This window comes from Nomascus leucogenys, chromosome 21 (genome assembly GCF_006542625.1).
Source record: "Nomascus leucogenys isolate Asia chromosome 21, Asia_NLE_v1, whole genome shotgun sequence".
Lineage (NCBI taxonomy): Eukaryota > Metazoa > Chordata > Mammalia > Primates > Hylobatidae > Nomascus > Nomascus leucogenys.
This window is the reverse complement of record NC_044401.1, coordinates 1,562,053-1,585,659: the sequence shown is the minus strand read 5'-3', so window position 1 is coordinate 1,585,659 and position 23,607 is coordinate 1,562,053. Positions and strand designations below refer to the sequence as shown.

The 23,607-nt window shown below is 34.9% G+C and overlaps 1 protein-coding gene across 2 annotated transcripts in view; it reads right to left on the bottom strand.

The window, feature by feature from the left end:
- The window catches only part of GSK3B (glycogen synthase kinase 3 beta), a 244,748-nt gene that overhangs the window by 50,013 nt on the left and 171,128 nt on the right, over nt 1-23,607 (bottom strand). For both annotated transcript variants that reach the window (XM_003261870.4, XM_004091710.3), the window contains exon 8: nt 4,468-4,563. In XM_003261870.4, the coding sequence (XP_003261918.1) occupies nt 4,468-4,563 (96 nt within the window). The remainder of the gene's footprint in view (nt 1-4,467; nt 4,564-23,607) is intronic.

The window sequence follows — 23,607 nt, the reverse complement described above, 5'->3', positions numbered from 1 at the left end:
AAGAATAAAACAGACATCTGTGCTACCTAACTGACCTCACAGGATTATTTATTACTAGGATAGAGGAGAAATGCTTGTCATAAAGAAATTTAAACAAGGTAGCAGGATCAGGCCCTCGAAAGTGGGCGGGAAGGCACCTCATACACCTACTATGATATAACCTTATTAAAAATCCCTAATCAATCCTAACTAGACACTAAACTTTTAAATTCATTGCCTAACAACATGCATTTAAGGATACAGGAAGCTGTAAAACTTGGGAAAGAGACTGGGTTCAAGAACTAGATACCTCAAGAAGGTTGAGAATAGGACAAATACTAAATACTCTATTTTTCTGGAAAAGAAAGGCAGAAAAGATCAAGAACAGTGACTAAATAATCTGCCACCCAAATTGGGACCTTCCTGAGAGTGAAGAGGCAAGCAATTAATAATTACACTGGACAAGCATAAACTGGCACATAGGATCACCCTTGTCATTATATGTATATAACGCTAAATTTTCCTAAAGGCTATGAGGAATCAGAGAAGAATTTTAAATAGGAGTGACAGTATCACACATGCTTTTAAAAAAAGCCAACTTTGACAGAAATGAGGAGGATGGATTAAAATGATGTGAAACCGAAGGATGGAAATCAGGAGGTAGGAGGTTGTTTTTAATAATTCTATGATATGATGGTGGCCTAAACTAAGGTCAGGGCAGTGGAGACAGAGAAGACAAATCAGAAAACTCCATTGGAGTGCTACATCCTTCACATTTATTCAAAACTAAAGTAATCCTTTATACGTATATTATGGCGGTATTTTCAAAATAATCCTGAGAAAAGACATAGCAGATAATCGCTATCTTACAAAAGAAAAAAAGCTGAGGCATAAACATTAGGGGCAGTGTTTAAACTAGATTCTCATCTGTATATAATAGCCCATCATTTAACCACACCTCCACATACTAAATGCAGAATTCAAATTTCTTCTTTTCTTCCAACCAATCTGTCTCTACTTAATTCTCAATCTACTTTTGCATCACTTCCTTTTCTTCCCATGTGTTTTTCTTCTTTGCAGTGTACAGTGTACACCAAGGCATAGGTCTTCATCCCCTCACCTCCAATAATAATCCTTGTTTCAAAATATTAGCACCTATTTCCTTTCCTACTTAAGCCACAAGTGCTTTATTAATGAATTATGTTGCACTGGCTATTGCTATTATATAATAGCCCAGGGCAACTTATTGGAGTTTTTAATTCTCAAGATTTCTGCCATACACCACACTGGGATCATCTCAGTGTCATTTTTCTGCTATTTCTTCTACACACCTGTATCCCCTTACCTCAATGTTTTCACAAAAGACATTTTCTCTTTTAGTCTTTATTTCTGTCTACTTTTTTTTTTTTTTTTTTTTTTTTAGAACACCAGGTCCCAATCTTGGGGCTATAGCTGCACAACACAGCAGCACAGGAAACCAGGGTTCACATGTCCACAGCTTCAGGAGATAGGACTAACAGAAGACAGCAATAAAGGTGAAGTGGTTCTTGTTTCCAGACTCCTGTTTACCTGCCCCCCAAGGGCAAAATGGTCTTCTCTTTGGAGGACATTCTATATGGTTTTTAAATTACTCAACTGGCTGCTTACCCTAAGAGCATTTCTCAAGTTGCTGTCCACTATCACAGTGGTAGGGAAAGGAGTCTGAGTTCCCTCTGGAATTTTAAGTTTTGCATTTTAATTCTTATAATAACCTATTTAAAAAAACCAACACAAGCATATTCTCAATCATCTAGATGACAGAGAAAAACAATAAAATTTCTGCATCTGAATTTACTTTTTTGTTTACAATCCCAGTAACACCCACTCTAGTGTGCACAAATGAGGAACCAACATAAGTGCACTTATTACATAATGCACGTGTATGAAGTGAAAACCAAATTATGTCAAAAAACACCAGATGAATGAAAGGTTCACAGTCCTTTTAATAGACAAAAAAGATGGGAGAACTGAATCATTATTCTACACATGGTACAGGAATGGAAACCTAAATAAATGGGCTTTACATAGATGATTCAAGTTTGAAAACGCATTAGCGTAAGATATGAAAACATCAAGAATTCAAGAGGGCAAAGGAAGATTTAAAGCATACATATTTAGTACAGTTCTTTCATTAGCTGCATTTTAATTATAATCAATGATTCCTCACATTCTACTCTAGCTAATACTTGCGTTAGAGAGATATAATTCGGGGGAAAATGCAGAATTTGACACACACTAAATACAGTGCCCCCTCCCTTTTATCTACAGGGGATATGTCCCCAGGACCCTTATGTGGATGCTGAGACTGCAAGTAGTACTAAACCCTACATATACTGTTTTTCTCTATACATACATACCAGTGATAAAAGCTTACTTCATAAATTAGGCACAGTAAGAGGTTAATAACAATAACTAATAATAAAATAGATTAGAATAATATCTATAATAAAATAATGTGAATGTAGTATCTCTCTCAAAATATCTTATTGTACTACATCACCTATTTCAGTCAGAGGCTGACCAAATGTAACTGAAACCTTAGATAAAGGAGGACTAGTGGCAGTCTTGATAAAATAATAGTAATAATGGAGGATGGGGACTGTTAAATAGGATCTCATGGACTCAATTTCAGCTTTATATTTGTCAGAAACTCTACAAGGAGGGTAATATGTGATGAATACTTAGATTACACCAAAAAAAGAATTTTTCCTTTTCCTCATAAAAATAACATCATTATTAAAGAAAATATGAAAGTTTGAAAAGGTAGAATGAAGAAAATAAAATCGTGCACTTTCTTCTTACCCATTTTGGAATATTTCCCTGTATTTATTTAATACACAGAATTCTCTTTGTTGTTTTTCCCTTAACATGGCTGAAGTCATAGTATACTACAAATCACTTATTATAAACAATTTAACTTGCAATAACTATAATGGACTCAAACTGTAATGCAGCCTCTAAATCCAAGTAGGCCACCTGAGATTTTCTGGGTTTAGAGCCAGGTGAGAGTCCCTAAGTATCTTCTAACCCAGATTTAAAATAAGCCTTGAATACAAAGATCAAAGAACACTTTCGAATCTCAGACTACTTAGTGCTTACCATAAACTTTTAAAAAGGGGAGGCAAGATCGTGGTCTGTTGGCCAGGTTGTAGTAAAAGCTACAACCTGTAATTCTGGCACTAAAATACTATTGAGGTCTTTGATTCTAAATAGGAAATAAATAAATAGTAACGAGAATTCTCTGAAGATAGATAATGAGATTATGAGAACTTGAAGAAAAAGTAACTGGAATCATAATATATCTAATTAAGAGAGAGAGAGAGAAACATACTTTGATTCTACAGAGTGTAAATTATTTCACCTATAGCCCTAAATGACTTCACCTCGAATTATAAAAGATCTATAACCAACTAAATGAATTTAATTGTATATAAAATGAATTGTTATATGTACATTTTAAAATACAGTAAGTCTCTCCTTAAAATACGTATTAAAAAGTCGATCATTTGTAACCCATGACACACACACACCCCTACACCTACACACACACACACACACAGACACACACACACACACACAGACAGAAGTTTAATCTTGGCTTTGTCACAAGCCATCCATGTAATCTTGGGTAAGTCACTTTGAATCTTTGGTCAGAGTTTCTCAACTTGTAAAATGAGGAAGCTAGAGATTCACTCTACTTATAAACCCTACTGAGAAATTCTATTTTTTTTCTGTTCATACTTAATCTCACAAATCAAACTAAGGTGAAAACACTTTTTAGTAAAATCTCTCTTAAAATCATTCCAATTAAATACCAAAGGGAAAAAAATAGTTCCATGGTACATTAGCAATTACGCTCTTTAGAACTGGTTCTATCTAATGTTAAGGTTGGGTTTTTCCAAAGGCTAGTGACATCCAGTTAACATATCAATTGTTTTTAATGTATACTCCCAGCAAGATTATATTTGCTTTCTAATCCTGTTTCCAAAATGCCAGTAGGAAAGTAAACAAGAGAGGAAAAACACAAAATGCCATCTATAATAAGGTATATGTTTTAACAGTTTAAAAGAATAAAGAAAATGTTTGAAATGTATGATTTGCTATATGATATTAAACTATACACCTCTATGTAAATAAACTTCTGAATTTTAGGTTGTCAAAATTTTATATAAGATCCTACTCCTAGATCAAATTCTGTACTTTAATGATATAAGCACACTGTCTTTACCTTGCAAATAAAAAACCAGGCTAGAAACTATCTACAGGAAATCAATGAGAATGAAACTATATAAAGTCAATGAAACACTCAAGTACATCTATATAACTATCTTTACATGCAGAACTGCTTGTATTCATGCAACTATCTGATCTCAAAATAGTTTAAGAACAATGAGAAACCTGTTTTAGTTAACTATTGATTAATATACTTTAAAAAAAAATCTGACTTACCTTAGTCCAAGGATGTGCCTTAATTTGAGGGAATTTAAATTCTGTGTAGTTTGGGTTCATTTCTCTGATTTGCTCTCTTGTTGGAGTTCCCAGGACCTAGATAAAGAAAGCAAGTTATTGTCATCTTTTCCTATATATTTACAAATTTAGTCTCTATGTTTTCAGGCATTGGATTCACTGAAAAAAGGAATTCCCAAGTTAAATAAAATACGTAACTCATTAAATAGAGCAGTGCTATGATTTGAGTATGTCCCCCAAAGCTCATATGTTGGAAACTTAATACCCAATTCAACAGTGTTGAGAGGTGGGATGTTTAAATGGTAATTAGGTAATGGCTCTGCCCTTGTGAATGGACTCATGTCATTAAAGTGGCAGCAGGCTTGTTATTTCAAGAGCGGGTTGGTTAGAAATTAAGTTTGGCTCCCTCTCACTCTTGCCTTGTCTTGACTTTCTGCCTTCCAACATGAGATGATACAGCATGAAGGCCATCACCAGATGTGGGCCCTTTGACATTGGACTTTCCAGTCTCTAGAACAGTGAACCAAGTAAATTTCTATTGCTTATATATTACCCAGTCTTTGGTATTCTGTTATAGCAGCACAAAACAGACAAAGGCAAACAAACTTTGTGAAAGCCTTTTAACTGTAGCTGACTACAGATCCCATGCTGTATTACCACAGACAGACTTCTATGATAACAATAATGTTAAATTTGGGTCATAAAAAAGATTACCATACTCAAAAATATTCAAGTAAAAATCAGGTATCTTTGTTTTATCTAGAAAAACTATCTATTGCAATAATCACATCTGAGAGTATTTTTTCTTCACTTAGTTCAGTATAGCCAAAGATTATACAGCTGTCCCTTGGTATTCAGATTGTTTCAGGAGCCCCCTGAGGATACCAAAATCAAGAGATGTTTGAGTCCCTTATATAAAATGGCATAATAGTTGCATATAATCTACTTACATCCTCCTATAATTTAAATCATCTTTAGGTTATTATAATACTTAGGTTATTACAATACTTAATGTAAATGCTATGTAAATTGTTGTATTGTTTTTAAGTTGTATATTATTCTTCATTAATGTATTTTTAAATTGTTATTTTCTGAATATTTTTGATCTGCAGTCAGTTGATTCTGTGGATGCGGAACCTGCAGATATGGAAGGCCAATTGTATTATCAATGTATCAGGCAAAGTTTATTTTAAAACCGTCAATAATTCATTCAGTCATTGAATATTTAGTGTCCCTTGTGTACAAGGAACTATGTTAGGACCTTTGGAGGATACAAAGAACAAGAGATTTCCTGCTACCATAAACTTACATATTTGTATGTCAAAAAAGTATAATTACAGTACACAACAAAAATGTATTTAGCACTTCATTGTCTCTACAGCTATACTAGGTACTGAACAAAAGAAAGTACATGGACCTGGCTGTACAAGATGGATGATAGGAAGAAACATTAAATGCTAAAAATTGAGGACTTTGAAGAGAAACACCACATATTACTCATCTTTATAAGACCTTGTAGAAATCAAATTTATTGAAATAAAATATTAAACCAGTTACAGTTCAAGAATAATTGCACAGAAGTAGAAGAATGCAATGGTAAGTACTAGATTTGTGGTGGCAACCAGTGAATAATCAGGCATAATTCTGTAACCATTCAGGGCAAAGTGAGGATTTGTTATGTTTTTGTCGTTGGTTCTAATTCTCTAGACTCTGCTAAAACTTTCAGAACTTCATTCAAATTTTAAGAAGTTCGTTCTTTAAAAGACACTCTTAAGAAAATGAAAAGGCTAGTCACAAACTTTGCAGAATATATTTGCAAAATATATTCTGCAAAGGGCTTGTATTTACAATATATAAAGAACTCTTATAATTCAAAAACAAGACAAACCAATACAAATCAGCAAAAGATATGTACAGACACTTCACCAAGGATGACAGAGAGATGGCAAATAAGCACAAGAAAAGATGCTCGGCATCACTAATCATTAGAGAAATGCTAATTAAAACAAGATACCACCATATACCCAATAAGAAGGCTAAAATTAAAGACTATGTATAACAAGTCTTGGCAAGGATGTAGAGCAACTGAAGCTCTCACTATTGATGGTGGAAATGTGAAATGGTATACAGCACCTTGGAAAACAGTTTGGAAGTTTCTTAAAAGTTAAACATATACATATCATACAACCCATCATTCTCACTCCTAGGTACGTACCCAAGAGAAATGAATGCATATGTTCATAAAAGACTTGTACTAAACAGTAGAAACAAACCAAAATGGCATCATCAAGTAAATAAATGGTACACAGCCATACAGTAAAACATTACTCAGTAATTTAAAAAGAACATGGATGAATCTAAAAATAATTAAGCCAAGTGAGAGAAGCCAGACCAAAAAGAGTACCTAAAGTATAATCACATTCATATGGCATTCTAGCAAATTTTCTATCTATAGTGACAGAAGATCTATAGTTTTGAGAAGCAGGATTACAAAGGGACACTAGGAAACTACTGGGATTATGAATGTTCATTATCTTGGTTTCATGGCTGTAAGCATATGGCAAAACTTATCAAGTTGAATACTTTAAATACATGCAGTTTTTAAAAATATTTATTTTTGTGGATACATAGTAGGTGTATGAATCTGTGGAATATATGAGACACTCTGATGTAGACATACAATGTGTAATAATCACATCAGGGTAAATGTAAATCACACCTCAAGCATTTGTCCTCTGTTTATTTATATTTATTTATTTAGAGATGGAGTCTCACACTGTTGCCCAGGCTGGAGTGCAGTGGCGTTATCTCGGCTCACTGCAAGCTCCGCCTCCCGGGCTCACGCCATTCTCCTGCCTCAGCCTCCTGAGTAGCTGGGACTACAGGTGCCCACCACCACGCCTGGCGAATTTTTTCTATTTTTTAGTAGAGATGGGGTTTCACAGTGTTAGCCCGGGTGGTCTCGATCTCCTGACCTCGTGATCTACCCGCCTCGGCCTCCCAAAGTGCTGGGATTACAGGTGTGAGCCATCGCGCCCGGCCTATCCTTTGTTTTATAAACAACCCAATTATACTCTTTTAGGTATTTTTTGATATTTAATTCAATTATTATTGAGTATAGTCACCCTGTTGTGCTATGAAATACTAGATATTATTCATTGAACTCCATGAGTTCAATTGTTTTAATTTTTAGCTCTCACAAATAACTGAGAATATGTGAAGTTTGTCTTTCTGTGTCTGGCTTAACACAATGACTTCCGGTGCCATCTATGTTGTTGCATAAAACAGGATCTCATTCTTTATGAGTATATATATCACATTTTCTTTATCCATTCATGAAGTGTCCATGCTGATGAACATTTAGGTTGTTTCCAAATCTTGGCTATTGTGAAGAGTGTTGCAATAAACATAGGAGTGCAGATATCTGTTCAATATACTGATTTCCTTTCTTTTGGATATATACCTAGCAGTGCGATTGCTAGATGGTATGGCAGCTCTATTTTTAGTTTTTTTAGGAGCCTCCAAACTGTTCTCCATGGAAGCAGTACTAACTTACATCACCACCAAAAACATACAAGGATTCTGTTTTCTCCAAATCCTTGTCAGCATTTGATACTGCCGTCATTTAGATAAAAGCCATTTTATCTGGGGTGAGACAATATCTCATTGTAGTTTTGATCTGCATTTCTCTGATGATCAGTGATGTTGAGCACCTCTCATATACCTGTTTGCCATCTGTATATATCCTTTTGAGTAATGGCTATTCAGATCTTTTGTCCATTTCAAAATCAGATTATTAGATATTTTTCCTATAAAGTTGTTGGAGCTTCTTATATATTCTGGTTATTAAGATCTTGTCAAATATTTTCTCCCATTTTGTGAATTGTCTCTTCAGTCTGTTAACTGTTTCCTTTGCCATGCAGAAGCTTTTTATCTTGATGTGGTTCCTATGTGTAGTTTCTTGTATGCCAATTACCCCTGTAATAAAAACTTTCAGAAATTATTTAACTATTAGAATACATAAAGTTTGGGTAAGATAGATGGAAGGATATTCTGAGCTACAGAATTATTCATTGATATAAATCAAAAAGGAATCTAGTTAAAAATAAACCGACCTTTAACTGTGTATAAGGTAATTTCTGAGCAAACTCCTAATGTTATTGGAAAGAAAATAAAAAGGTGACTGTAAAATTAATCTAAATTATTAAGACTTATTCTAACCCCTATTTTTCTAACATTGTTCTAGGGACATGTGCATGTGTCTGTGTATGTGTATACATGTACCTGGTGAGAGGGTGAGGAGTGAAGAATTGTACTAATAAGCTTATCAATAATTCCGTCACATGCAACTCTATTGGATTCTTTTGAGAGCTGAAAACAAACAACAGCGGCAATGACATGAATAAATGAGTGTTTATAAATGTATACCTTCAGTGACCCTACAACCTACTGATTTCCATTTCAAGATATATACCCTAACAGAGAAATTCTTATACCTCTAAAGCAACATTGTTCATAATAATAAAATACTGCCGATAAAAGCAAAAATCCACCAGTAGAATTAACAAATAAATTGTGGCATAGTCATACAATAGTATACTAACTAGCAATGAAGACGGCTAAACCAGAGCTACACATACCTTTATGGATGAATCTCACAAACACAGTGGTGAGCTTTTACTCAACAATGAATGCACACAACATGACTGCCTTATATAAAGTTTAAAATCAGACAACACTATAGTTTACATAGTAAAACTGTGTAAAAATAAATAAAAAACATAAGTATATTCACCATTAAAATCAAGTACGGATTATCTAGTTTAACAAAGAGGATGTGGAAAAGGGGGCTGTGACTGGGATGGGGCAAAAGTAATTCTTCTAGCTCTAATTCTTAATATGAGCTGTAGTTACATGAATATTTACTGTTGTACTTAAAACAATATATTTGCATATACTTTTTCATTATGATATATTTCGAAATAACTAAAATGATACTTCAGAAATGCCCACTCTTGAATCAGTATTTGTTGTACAGCCGTCCTCTACATATTCAGTACTTTGCTAACATAAGACACAGTACTAACTCTTATGACGTCCATTAGTAAATGTATCCATTTACTGTGTAAACAGAAATCACATGGACTTCTCTTCTTAAGCATTCAGCTAACTTTCCTATAGAGGTTATGGGGGATAATTCAAGAATTACTAATATGGTTTGGCTATGTCCCTACCCAAATCTCATTTTGAATTGTAGCTCCCATATTTCCCTCCCATGTTGTGGGAGGGACCCAGTGGGAGATAACTGAATCACGGCAGCAGTTTGTCCCATGCTGTTCTCATTATAGTGAATAAGTCTCACAAGATCTGATGGTTTTATAAAGGGGAGTTTCCCTGCACAAGACAAGCTCTCATCTCTTGACTGCTGCCATCCATGTAAGATATGACTTTGCTCCTCCTTGCCTTCTGCCATGATTGTGAGGCCTCCCCAGCCATGTGGAACAATTAAACCTCTTTCCTTATTAAATTATGCAGTCTGGGGTATGTCTTTATCAGTAGTGTGAAAACAGACTAATACAGTTACAATGTATAATGTAAAAGTCAGGATGTTCCTTGAAATGAAAGTTTCACAATTCTTGTTTTTTTTTTTATTTATAACCTAAGAATATTCCTAATGGAAGCAAATCTGTGAAATACACAATAAAACAGTTGAGAAACATATGCTTATACACAAGGTATGCTTAACATATAAACTTTTAATAATTTATTTAAGGTACAACATGTGTGTGTACTCACTCTCACATCCTTCTCCCTAAATTCACTGTCTCACAGCCACTTAGATCTAAACATTTTACCTAATATTATGTTAAGGAAAATTTCAAACAAAAAAGTTGTGAAAGTTTTACAGTGAACACCAACCCACTATATCCACTATCCATATTCTCCAACTAACACTTTACTATATTTGGTTCATCACATACACAACCCTCTATCCATACATCAATCCACCTATTTTTTTGATGCATTTCAAAATAAGTTGCAGATATCAGTACACATCAGCATGCATATAATTAAGGTTTGATATTTATAACTTTTTATGTATTTTTTTTACATACCTTGAATCCTCCTTTAATATATACCAGAAAATGCATGTAGAAAATCTTTATCACAATGGGAAATAATCTGCTTTGATGAACAGTTATGATATTTAAAAAATATTTTTTTTCTTCTGCAATTCATTCCTTTATAAAGATTAATACACTTTTACCATCAGTTTTGCTGTTGATTTGCATTTATTTCACCTGGGTTCCCCACTGGTTAAAAAAAGGTTTCTTTATTATACTTACAATCAGTGGTCAGGGTTTTAACTAGCTATATTCTTTACCTTCAAAATATGGTTATCAGTGACTGTTAAGAGGCTTTAACTACCAACCTGTAAATAGAATTGTGGATGTATTCACTATAAATTATTTTAAAAAGCAGTTAACTAAAAAAAAAAAGTCTGTCAGCACAAAATGGCAAAGAAAATCCTATTCATCCATTTACCATCACATGACTCTGAATCACGAAGGCTATTAGATGGGAAACAGAGATCCTAACATTATGGTATGTTCCATGTTTAATTCAACTACTATCACTTTTCTAGTCTTTTTCTTATTGTGTTTTAAATCTTAACACCAGGTTCTCCTTAGGGTGGCTGACAGTGGGATTTATAACATATTAAAAAATACTAAAAATACTAAAAATTTAAAAAGCTCTCAAATTTGAAACACTGAAGAATATTTTATTATGACAAGGACCTCACAATATAGGAAAAAAAGCACTTATTTCTGTTGGTGACTTCTAATGATAAACCAATTAAAACAAAACATTAGGGAGCAATTTAAAAATGCCTACTATCCTTAGACATGATCATGAATGGTCACAAAAAAATATTTAAAAAAATGGAAACGAGAGATTTTCTAGTTCAGGGGTCAGCAAACGTTTTCTGGAAAGGGCCAGACAGTAAATATTTAAGACTTGTGGGACACAAAGTCTCTGTCACTACTCAACTCTGCAATATGAAAACAACCACAAACAAAAGTTTATTTACAAAATTGGGTAGCAGACTGTGTTTGGCCCCTGGACCCTACAGTGTTGACCCTTGATCTAGTACAAACATTTTTAAACATGAGAAAAACAGACCCAGAAGGAGTATCTTTTCAGAGGTCATAACTAGAAATAGAGCTAGAAAGTAATTTAAATCTTATCAGTGGTAAACAAATTTTAGGAGGTGGCATCAAAGAATCTGGTTATTGAATGTGGCTGGAAGGTAAACAATTTCAGTAGTTCTGAAAAATCTTGATGCTATTAGGCATGAAGGAGTAGATCTGGAAAAGAAAATAGTATTTGAGACCAGACATTCAGGAAGAACCAGAAAGAGCTCTCCACCAAGTGGTGAACATTAAATATATTACTTAGAAGAGAGCTTGAGGCTAAGAGAACTGCTTTGGTAGTACCTGCGGTATAAGTGCTAGGTGGCTGTGACAGTGTATAACAGGCAAAGCAGACAAAGAAGAGTGCTAAAGATGGGCATACAAATACACAGAAAAAACGAGAAATTTAAACAGACGGCTGAGTTAGAAGTACAAGGAGTTGGGCGACGTCCCATAAGACAGTGACACCATGGGGGCAAAGGAAGGTGAACACTTAAACGACGACGAAGTATCTTATGACACAATGAACCCAGGCAAAAAATAAAGCCCAAAGGTGTTCACTGCAGGTGGCCATTAAGATTTCCTTTCTGATCTTGCTGAGGTCATGAGAAGAGCAAGCCGACCATAATCATCTGACATGAGTTTAGTGGAATTAAGTTTTCCTTTCAAAAAGTACTGCCAGTGAGAGAGAGGAGAGAACAAAGAACAAATATTTATTAAGCACATAGCATGGAAGAGCAGTGTGCTAGATACATCAATTTTCTTTTCTCATTTGAATTTTACAGATACAGTATTGTCCTCTTTTACACTCGAAAAACCTAAGGCTGACAGAAGTCTCAAGGTTACAATTTGTCAGTAGTAGATAGGGATACAAATGCATGTGTCACTGACTCCCTAAAATGGTCTATCCAATGTTAAGGGCAGAAAACAAGGAAGAGTTTTTACAAAATAACTTTTAAAAAGTCATTTTCTTAAACTACACTGATTATACCATAAAAAAGAAACCTGAATCCTTTTGAGTTGTATAAAATATATAAAGGTTTTGTAAGATCACGAGGTTATAAACAAGTTTCAAAAGTTAAATAGACTTTTTGGCAACTTAAAAAAAACCCTGATTTAAATAAAATCTACCCCTATCATGGTAATTCAACTTAATAAAACGAACACTAATATTATACTGAATGGGCAAAAACAGGAAGCATCCTCTTTGAGAAGTGGAACAAGACAAGGATGCCAACTCTCACCACTCCTATTCAACATAGTACCAGAAGTGCTGGCCAGAGCAATCAGGCAGGAGAAAAAAATAAATGGCATCCAAATAGAAAAAGAAGTAGTCAAACTATTTTCTTTGCAGATGATATGATTCTATACCTAGAAAGCCCTAAAGACAAAGGTTCCTGTCAAAAGGTTCCTGGAACTGATAAATGCCTTCAGTAAAGTTTCAGGATACAAAATCAACAAATGAAAGTAAGTAGCATTTCTAAACACCAATAATGTTGAAGCTGAGAGCCCAATCAACAACACAATCCTATTTACAATAGCCACAAATAAATAAAATAAAATAAAATAAAATAAAATAAAATAAAATAAAATACCTAGGAATACCTCTAACTGAGAAGGTGAAAGATCTCTACAGGGAGAACTACAAAACGCTGCTAAGAGAAATCACAGATGACACAAATGGAAAAGCATTCCACACTCATGGATTGGAAGAATCAGTACTGTTAAAACGGCCATACTGCCCAAAGCATTCTATAGATTCAATGCTATTCCTATCAAACTACCAATGTCATTTTTCATGCTATTCCTATCGAACTACCAATGTCATTTTTCACAGAACTAGAAGAAACTATTCTAAAATTCATATGGAACCAAAAAAGAGCCCATATAGCCAAAGCAATCCTAAGCAAAAAGGACAAAGCCAGAGGCATCACATTACCTGACGTCAAACTGTACTATAAGGCTACATTAATCAAAACAGCATCATATTGGCACAAAAACAGATTCATAGACCAATGGAACAGAACAGAGAACCCAGAAATAACGCCACACACAGCCATCTGATCTTCGTCGCAGTCAACAAAAATAAGCAATGGGGAAAGGATTCCCTATTCAATAAATGGTGCTGGGATAGCTGGCTAACCACATGCTAAAGAATGAAACTGGACCCCTATCTTTCACCATATACAAAAAGTGACTCAAGATGGACTAAAGAATTAAATGTAAGACCTCAAACTATAAAAATTCTACAAGAAAACCTAGGAAACACTATTCTGGACATTGGCCTTGAGGAGTAATCTATGAGTAAGTCCTCAAAAGCAATTGCAATAAAAACGAAAATTGGTGAGAACTAATTAAAGAGCTTCTGCATAGCAAAAACAACTATCAACAGAATAAACAGACAACTTACAGAATTGGAGAAAACAGTCACAAGCTACACATCTGACAGAGGTCTCTTATCCAGAATCTATAAGAAACTTAAAACAAATCAACAAGCAAAACACAAATAACCCCATTAGAAAATGGGCAGAACACATGAACAGAAACTTCACTAAAGAAGACATGTAAGTGGCCAACAAACATGAAAAAAATGCTTCACATCACTAATCATCAGAGAAGCACAAGTCAAAACCACAATGAGATACCATCTCACATCAGTCACAATGGCTAACTAAAAAGTAAAAAAACAACAGATGCTGGTGAGGCTGCAGAGAAAAGGGAACACTTATATGCTGTTGGTGGGAATGTAAATTAGTCCAGCCATTGTAGAAAGCAGTTTAGAGATTTCTCAAATAACTTGCTTGACCCAGCAATGCCATTACTGGGTATATATCCAAAAGAAAAATTGTTCTACCAAAAAGATACAACCATTTGCATGTTCATCACAGCATTCTTCACAATAACAAAGACACGGAATCAACCTAGATGCCCATCAACAGTGGACTAGATAAAGAAAATGTGGTACATATACACCATAGAATACCATGCAGCCATAAAAAAAACTACGTCCTTTGCAACAACATAGATGCTGCTGGAAGCCATTATCCTAAGCAAATTACCGCAGAATAGAAAAGCAAATACTGCATGTTCTCACTTATAAGTGGGAGATAAACAATGGGTAACCATGGACATAAAGATGGCAATAACACAAACTGAGGACAACTAGAGCGGGAAAGACGGCTACAAAACTAACTACTGGGTACTATGTTCAGTACCTGGGTGACAAGATCATTCATACCTCAAACCTCAGCATCACACAATATACCCAGGTAACAAACTTGCACATATACCCCTGAATCTAAAATAAAAGTTGGAAAAAAATATTTTAAACTGTTAATAACAGAGGTGTTTAGCAACAGAAGAATAGTATGAAGAAATAGTCATCTAACTGGCTAAACAAGATAAAATTGAGTATAAAAAATCTAAAACTTATTTTAAAATGCTTTGTAAGATATACTTAATAGAATGCCATGCAAAGGCTTGCACTGTATTATTATTTTTTAAAAGGCTATTATAGACTCCTGCATCTAGCTGTGATGAAATAACGAACACTGAAACTGCCCTCCAGGTGTAAACAACTAAGAAACTGGCCGACAAACAAAATTCAACATTTTTAAAGAAGTAGGAAAATATAAGAAGAGAAAAAATCAAAAGTCAGTCAACAGACACAGATCTAGAAATGACAGAGATGACAGAATTAGCACATAAGGACTTTAAAATAGCTATTATAACAAGGAGAGAAACAGAAGATATAAAAAAGAACCAAATGGAAATTGTACAGTTAAAAAATACAATATGTGAAATTACAACTTCACAGGAGAGGATTAACAGGTTAGACACAGGGAAGAAACTCAATCACTGAATTAAAAAAATAGCAATAGAAACTATCAAAGCTGAAGCATGGAGGGAAAAAACATGTACACATGTGACTTGAGTCTGATGGTGGGAAGCAGGGGGTGGGAAGTAGGGCAGATGCAGAAAAACTATTTGAAGAAACATTACCAAAACTTACCCAAATTTTATAAAAACCGATTATCCCACAAACACAAGAAGTTCAATGAACCTCAATGAGGACAAATACAAAGAATACTATAAAAACTCCTAATCAACTGATAAAAGCCACTCACAAAGTGAAAATCTTCAAGAATGCCAGAAACACATTATAGACAGGGTATATACAGGGTATCAACAGCTGACTTCTTATCAGAAACAATGAAAGCCAGAAGAAAATAGAGACCTCTCCAAAAACTGCAAGAAAAACCCTGGAAACCAAGGGAAACCAATTCTGCGTCAAGTGAAAATATCCTTCAAAATACATTTTTAGGCAAACAAAAGCTAACCGAGCTTGTCACCAGCGGATCTTCACCACAAAAAAGTAGTTCAGGATTAAAGAAAGACTTCCAAATGGGCATTCTGATCTACACAAAGGAATAAAGAGCACTGAAAATGGTAAATATGTGGTTAAATGTATGATATTTCCCCCTCATTAAAAAATTCCTCTTGAAGAAATTGCTTAAAGCAAAGTAACAACTGTTGCGGGAAGTCAGGGACCCTGAAAAGAGGGACCAGCTGGAGCTGCAGCAGAGGAACATAAATCGTGAAGATTTCATTTTAATATGGACATTTATCACTTCCCAAATAATACTCTTATAATTTCTTATGCCTGTCTTTACTTCAATCTCTGAACATAAATTGTGAAGATTTCATTTTAATATGGACATTTATCAGTTCCCAAAATTAACAGTTTTATAATTTCTTATGCCTGTCTTTAATCTCTTAATCCTGTTATCTTCATAAGCTGAGGATGTACGTCACCTCAGGACCACTACTGTGTTAACTGTACAAATTGACTGTAAAGCAAGTGTGTTTGAACAATATGAAATCAGTGCACCTTGAAAAAGAACAGAATAACAGCAATTTTCAGGGAACAAGGGAAGACAACCATAAGGTCTGACTGCCTGCAGGGTCGGGCAAAATACAGCCATATTTTTCTTCTTGCAGAGAGCCTATAAACGGACATGCAAGAACGGAAGATATCGCTAAATTCTTTTCCTAGCAAGGATTAATACTCTGGGAAAGAAATGCATTCCTTGGGGAAGGTCTATAAACGGCTGCTCTGGGAGTGTCTGTCTTCTGCCATTGAGATAAGGAAGGACTGAAATACGCCCTGGTCTCCTGCAGTACCCTCAGGCTTACTAGGGTGGGGAAAAACCCCGCCCTGGTAAACTTGAGGTCAGATCGGTTCTCTGCTCTCAAACTCTGTTTTCTGTTAAGATGTTTATCGAGACAATACATGCACCGCTGAACACAGACCCTTATCAAAAGTTCTGCCTTTTGTCCTGTTTCCTCACAAGCATGTGATATTTGTTCTGCCTTTTGCCCTTTGAAGCACGTGATCTTGTGACCTACTCCCTGTTCTTGCATCCCCTCCCCTTTTGAAATCCTTAATAAAACTTGCTGGTTTTGCGGCTCAGGTGGGCATCACGGTTCTACCAATATGTGATGTCACCCCTGGAGGCCGAGCTGTAAAATTCCTCTCTTTGTACTCTTTCTCTTTCTCAGCCAGCCGACACTCATGGAAAATAGAAAAAACCTATGTTGAAATATTAGGGGCGGGTTCCCCCGATAAACAACAAATATTGTAAGGATTATAACATGTAGAATTAAAAAGTATGAAAACTATAGCAGAAAGAACAGGAAGGGGAATGGAAATACTGTCACATGGTTCTTGTTTTCTATATGACACAGTACACTACTAGTTGAAGACAGACTGTAATATATTGATGCATATTTTAAACCCTAGACCAACCTCTAAAAATGCAACAAGGAGGTATAGCTTAACAGCCAATAGAAAAAATAAAAACCACTGATTTAATCCATAGGTGGCAGTGAGAGAGGGGGAAAAACAGAGGAAAGGAAAGATGGGATGAAAAGAAAACAAATACGAAGGTGCAAAACTTAAACTCAACCACAGTGATAATTACACTGAATGTAAATAGTCTAAGTACTTCAATAACAAAGGCAGAAACTGTCAAACTCAATTAAAAAACACCTAACTATATGTCTGTAAGAAATGCACTTTAAATTAAAACACATAGAATAAAAGTAAAAGAATGCAAGAAGTTATACCATGCAAATACTAATCATAAGAAAGATAGAGTGCCTATATTAATATAAGAAAATGAAGACTTCAGGATAAGAAAATTAAACAAAAATTAAGAGGGGCATTTCCTAATGATGAAAGTCATTTTAAGACTAAATCTAAAATTATTGAGAATACCATGTGTTGATGAGAATGTGAAGCACTGGAATTCTGATGCATTGGTGGGAGTGTAAAATAGAAAAACTGCTTTGGAAAATAGTTTGGTAACCATACACTTAACCGTATGATCAGCAATTTCAGCCCTACTTTTTTATTCAAGAGAAATATAAACATATGTCTGCAAAAACACCTGTAAACAAACATTCATAGGAGCTTTACTCATAATAACCAAAACCCCAAAACAAGTCAAATGTCCATCCACAGGTGAATGGATAAACAAATTGTGGTATACTCATAAAACAGAATACAATTTAGCATAAAAAGGAATAAACAGGTGATACAGGCAACAACATTGACGAATCTCAAAAACATGATACTGAGCAAAAAAAGCCAGATACAAAAGAAATGTATGATTTCGTTTATGAAATTCTAGAATAGGCATCTGTAGTGACAGAAAATAGATCAATGATCACCTGAGACAGAAGATGGGAAACTGATCACAAAGGAGAATGAACAGGGCGACCAACCATCCCAGTTTGCCTGGGACCATCTTGGCAAACCCCTCAGTCCAGGCAAACTGAGACATTTGGTCATTCCAGGCTATAAAAATAAACATTTTTAGGGTGATAGAAATGTTCTAAATCTTGACCATGGTAGTGGTTATATGGGTAGGTTTGTTGAAATTTACTAAATTGTCATTTAAAATGCCTACATTTTATTACATATAAATTATATTTCTATTAATTTGATTTAAAAAGTAAAAAAAAAAAAAGGGACCATTATGTAACTTGTGTTGCCTTTACCAAATGCAAACAGAAGTTTAACCTTCTTAAATTGCTATTTATAAGGCTAGCATTAAAAGTATGAGAATCTGTCAAACCCTAAAATCAGAACTATTTTATATACAATATGCACATTTTTTAAGAAAGCAAAGATGAGACATAATCCAGAGGCATTTAAAAAACTTTTCAGCCTCTGAAGTTATTCACATTTCAAAACGTTTACTTAGAGCCTATGCTCAAGAAGCTCTAGGGCAGACAGACTTGTACATAAATCAACAACAATCAGGTGACAATAGTATAGCAAAGTAAGTATAGGTAATGTGTGAGGTGAAAGTGCTACACTGCACTGGAAAGAGGAAGGGATTCAGGAAAGGTTCTGGAAGGGGAGTCAAGAGCCGATTTTACTTAGGGAATGTAGGAGGCAAATGAGTAAAAAGTATATTCTATGCACACTAGGTGTGTAGGTGAAAAACAGCATTCTAAAAGAGAATAAGGACTGGATTATAGATGGATGATATAATTAAAGGCTAAAAGGTAAGCAAGTGATAGATATGAAGAGCAAAGATTCAGAATGCATTACTATCTTTAACACCACAAACATAAGACATTTTAACAACTATCCTATTTCAACCTCTGAGTATATCTTTAGGTTTTATATTAAGTTTTTATTAGGTTCAGAGCATATTTCTACCTGATTTACTCCAGCTGAATTCTACATTTGGAACTTTTGAAACAGAATAATTGAATAATTTTATAGACAAAAAAGATGTTTGACAAATTCTCATTTCATACACAAAACAAGTCTGAGGGTTCACTTGAATTTTAAGAGATGGAAATTATTTTTCTCCAAAACATTTAGACTAAAGACATGTATTTTAATTAATACTTATTCCTGGATTTCCTGAAAACTGAGTTCTTTTTTGACTTAAAGGAAATTAAACCACATGGAAATGTTTTATGCACTCTTCTGTAAGTATATTTCATACAAAAGAGGGGGGAATTTTAAAAATTATCACACCAATGGGGAGAGAACATATTCTCAGTTATCTATTACTAGAACTCATGATCTTTCCATTTGTTGCAAAAAGCATCAAGATCAGCCTGCCCCACCCCTTTGGGGATGCTGTTCATCCCCTTACTATTAAATCAATCAATTTATCTGTTCCTGGTCCCACCTAGTTACAAATTTATCCAAACACTGAAAATTATCAACACAGGAATTATGAGTTGATAATTACTGTCTTCAAAGAAGTAATATGGCCCAAGAAGCACCTGACAAAAAGCAACTGACAAAAGCTCTGAAACGCTAGTACTTCTTCCACAACCTTGTTTATTTTATAGTTCAACACCAGAGGTCGCCAAACTTCAGCAATGGAGGTGCATATGTAGCCTTTAAGAGCGAAGTAAAAGAAAGCAGTTGTGAATGGGAGTTCACTCATGATTTGGCTCTCTGTCTGTGATTGGTGTACAAGAATGCTTGTGATTTTTGTACACTGATTTTGTGGAAAAAAAAAAAAAAGAAAGCCTATTAGAAATGTTGCTACTCCGCTTAAAATCCTGCAATTGCTTCCAACTGCTTACAAGCTAATGTGATCTGGCCACCGTCAACAGCTCCAGTCTTCTCCTTCCTGGTAAACTCATATTCTATCAACCCACCAGGCAGAACCTTAAGCAACAACCATAAAGAAACACACCAAACCTAGTTTTACTAAATATTTATCCACTCCCTTCCCCTCCCTATCTGGTAAATACTTTTTCATGTTTCAAGATTCAGCTCAATGGTTAGCTCTCCTAAGAAGGCTTTCCAGACAGCACTGCTCTGAGTGAAATGCTTCTGCCTTTGTACTCTGCTCAGACATCTGGAATAATACTGGGTTTGCCCTAAGTTGTTCCTCTCCTCCCATCCATCAGTCTCTGAAGCCCCTGAAGGCGAGAAACCTCTAAGTTCTTGCCCAGCACCTAGTAAAAACTGTTCACTAAATTAACGCATGTAGCTAATGTAGTATGTACCTTGAAAGACTAAAGGGATGGATGGCTAGGCCTATAGATAATGAATTCAATAAAGGTTTTAAAAATGAAACTATATAACACAACATCATCATTGTATAAATGGTTGAATACCTAGACACCTTCATTTCTTTTCTGCATGAAAGAACTGCATATGGAATTTGGAGTGTTGGGTTGTGTTAGATTGGCTGCTATATCCTCAACAGGACAAATTTCTCTAAATAGAAAACATGTATTCTGTTTCAAAATATCAGTCTAATGACAATGGAATCACTATCATTTTCACTTATAGAGGACTGATATGAAATGTCATCTCCTCTGGCATTTTCCTACAATTTACAGATTTTACTATTTATCTATTATTTGTGACAGAGTCTTGCTCTGCCAGCCTGGCTGGTATGCTGCGGTGGTGCAATCTTGGCTCACTGCAACCTCTACCTCGCAGGTTCAAGCGATTCTTGTGCTTCAGCCTCCTGAGTAGCTGGGATTACAGGTGTGCTCCACCACACCCAGCTAATGTTTATATTTTTAATAGAGATGAGGCTTCGTCATGTTGGTCTTGAGCTCCTGGCCTCAAGTGATCCACCCGTCTCAGCCTCCCACAGTGCTAGGATTACTGCATGAACCACAGCACCCAGCAAGTTTTACTTTTTAAATCTACTAGTTGTAGGTAGCTAAAGTAATAAGCTCAATAATGCAGATTTTATCCAGTTTATACCTCTCCCCTATATTATATGATTACAAGTTGGTATAAGCAACCATTTTCTTGGGGTGCAATATTTCTCTCTCAGGGTTTCCTTCCAATTTCCAAAAGGCAAAGAGCAAAAAGCTATAGCTGCAGCAATACAAGTCTTAAAGCCCCATTAAGAACTTCAGCGATTTTCATCACTTTTCAGAGCAGCAAGCTGTCACATTACTTGAGCACAAGTAAACAATTTGGGTAAAGTATTTAAACTAGAGAGAATGAACTACTAAAGGGGGGACTATAGTCTATTTCATTCACTCTTTCTTGCCTGTCATTTAACTCAAGTTGATTGGCTCTCCTTCCCTTTTAGGGGGCAATTGGGGTGGAAGGTACAACTGTGAGAAATCCTCTAGAGTCCTTTACAAAACTATAGTCAGGGTTTATTGCCTTCCTTAAGATGCAGTGGAAATGACAAAGATATTCTTTTACAGATAGATGTGCTCACTTTTGCCTTAAAAAAAAAAAAGCTTTACTGTACTTCATATATCATGAAACCCATCCCTTATACAACTGAGTGATTTTTACTACATTTACAGAGGTGTGCAATCATCACTGCTATCTAATTTTAGAACATGTTCATTACCTCAAAATGACAGCCTCTATCCATGAGCCATCATTCCCATTCCCCCCAGCTCCCCACAACCACTATCTTTTTGTCTCCACAATCCGTCTATTCTGGACATTTAATATAAATAGAATGGAATTATATGTGGCCTTTTGTGTGTGACATTTTCTTTTCCATTCATCAGTTGCTAGAAATTTTAATTGTTCCCTTTTTTGGCTATATAACATTGCTATAAACTTTGCGTACATGTTTTGTGTGGATATAAGTTTTCAATTATTAGGATATATACCTACAAGCTGAATTGCTGGGTCATGTAACTCAATGTTTAATATTTTGAGGAAGTGCCAAACTTTGCATTATTTTACAAGGTTTGCATTATTTTACAACCACACCAGCAATGCATGAAGGTTCCAGTTTCCCCATATCCTCACCAACATTAGTTACTGTCTTTTTATTTTAGTCATTATGGAGAGTGTGATAATAGTATTCATTATGGTATTGACTTGCATTTCTTTGATGAATAATGATGTTGAGCATCTTTTTGTATGCTTACTGGCCATTTGTGTATCTTCTTTAGAGAAGTGCCTATGCCGATTCTTTGCCCATTTTTCAAGTGGGTTTTCTTTTTATTATTGAGTTGTAAGAATTCCTTACATACTGTAGATACAAATCCCTTACTAGACATAATTTGTAAAAATTTTCTCCAATTGTCTTTTAACTTTCTTGACGCTGTCTTCTAAAGTACAAGTTTTTAAATTTGACAAAGTCCAATTTACTTCTATTTTCTTTTATAATGTATGTTTTTTTGTGTTACATGTATGAAAATATTGACTAATTGAAGTTCACAAAGATTTATAACTGTTTCATTCTACGAGTTTTATAGTTTTGGCTCTAACATTTGGGTCTTTGATTCATTCTGAATTCATTTGGTTTTAATTAATTGATGAATTATAATTGTATATAGTTTTGAGGTAAACAGTGATATTATGGGTATACCATGTGGAATAACAGAATCAGACTAATTAACATATCCATTACATTAAATACTTATCATTTGTTCCTTCTGTCTAACTATAATTTTGTACCCTTTGACCAACATTTCCCATCCTCTCCACCTTCTGGTAAACACTATTCTTCTCTCTGCTTCTGGAATTCAATTGTTTCGGAATCCACATATTAGTAAGACCATGGAGTATTTCTCTTTCTATGCCTGACTTACTCTACTTAGCATAATGTCCTCCAGATTCACCCATGTTGTCACAAATGACAGAATTTCCTTCTTTCTTAAGGCTAAGTAGTATTCCACTGTAGTGGATATATATATACCATATTTTTCCTTCAATTCATCCACTGATAGGTACTTCTGTTGTTTCCGTATCTTGGCTTTTGTGAACAGAACTTCGGAGTACAGATATCTCTTTGACATACTGACTTCAAGTCTTCAGGATAGATACCTAGAAGTGGAACTGCTGGATCATACTGTAATTTTGTTTTCAGTTTTTTGAGGAAACTCCATATAGTTTTCCATAATGGTTGTACTAATTTACACTCCTAACAACAGTGTA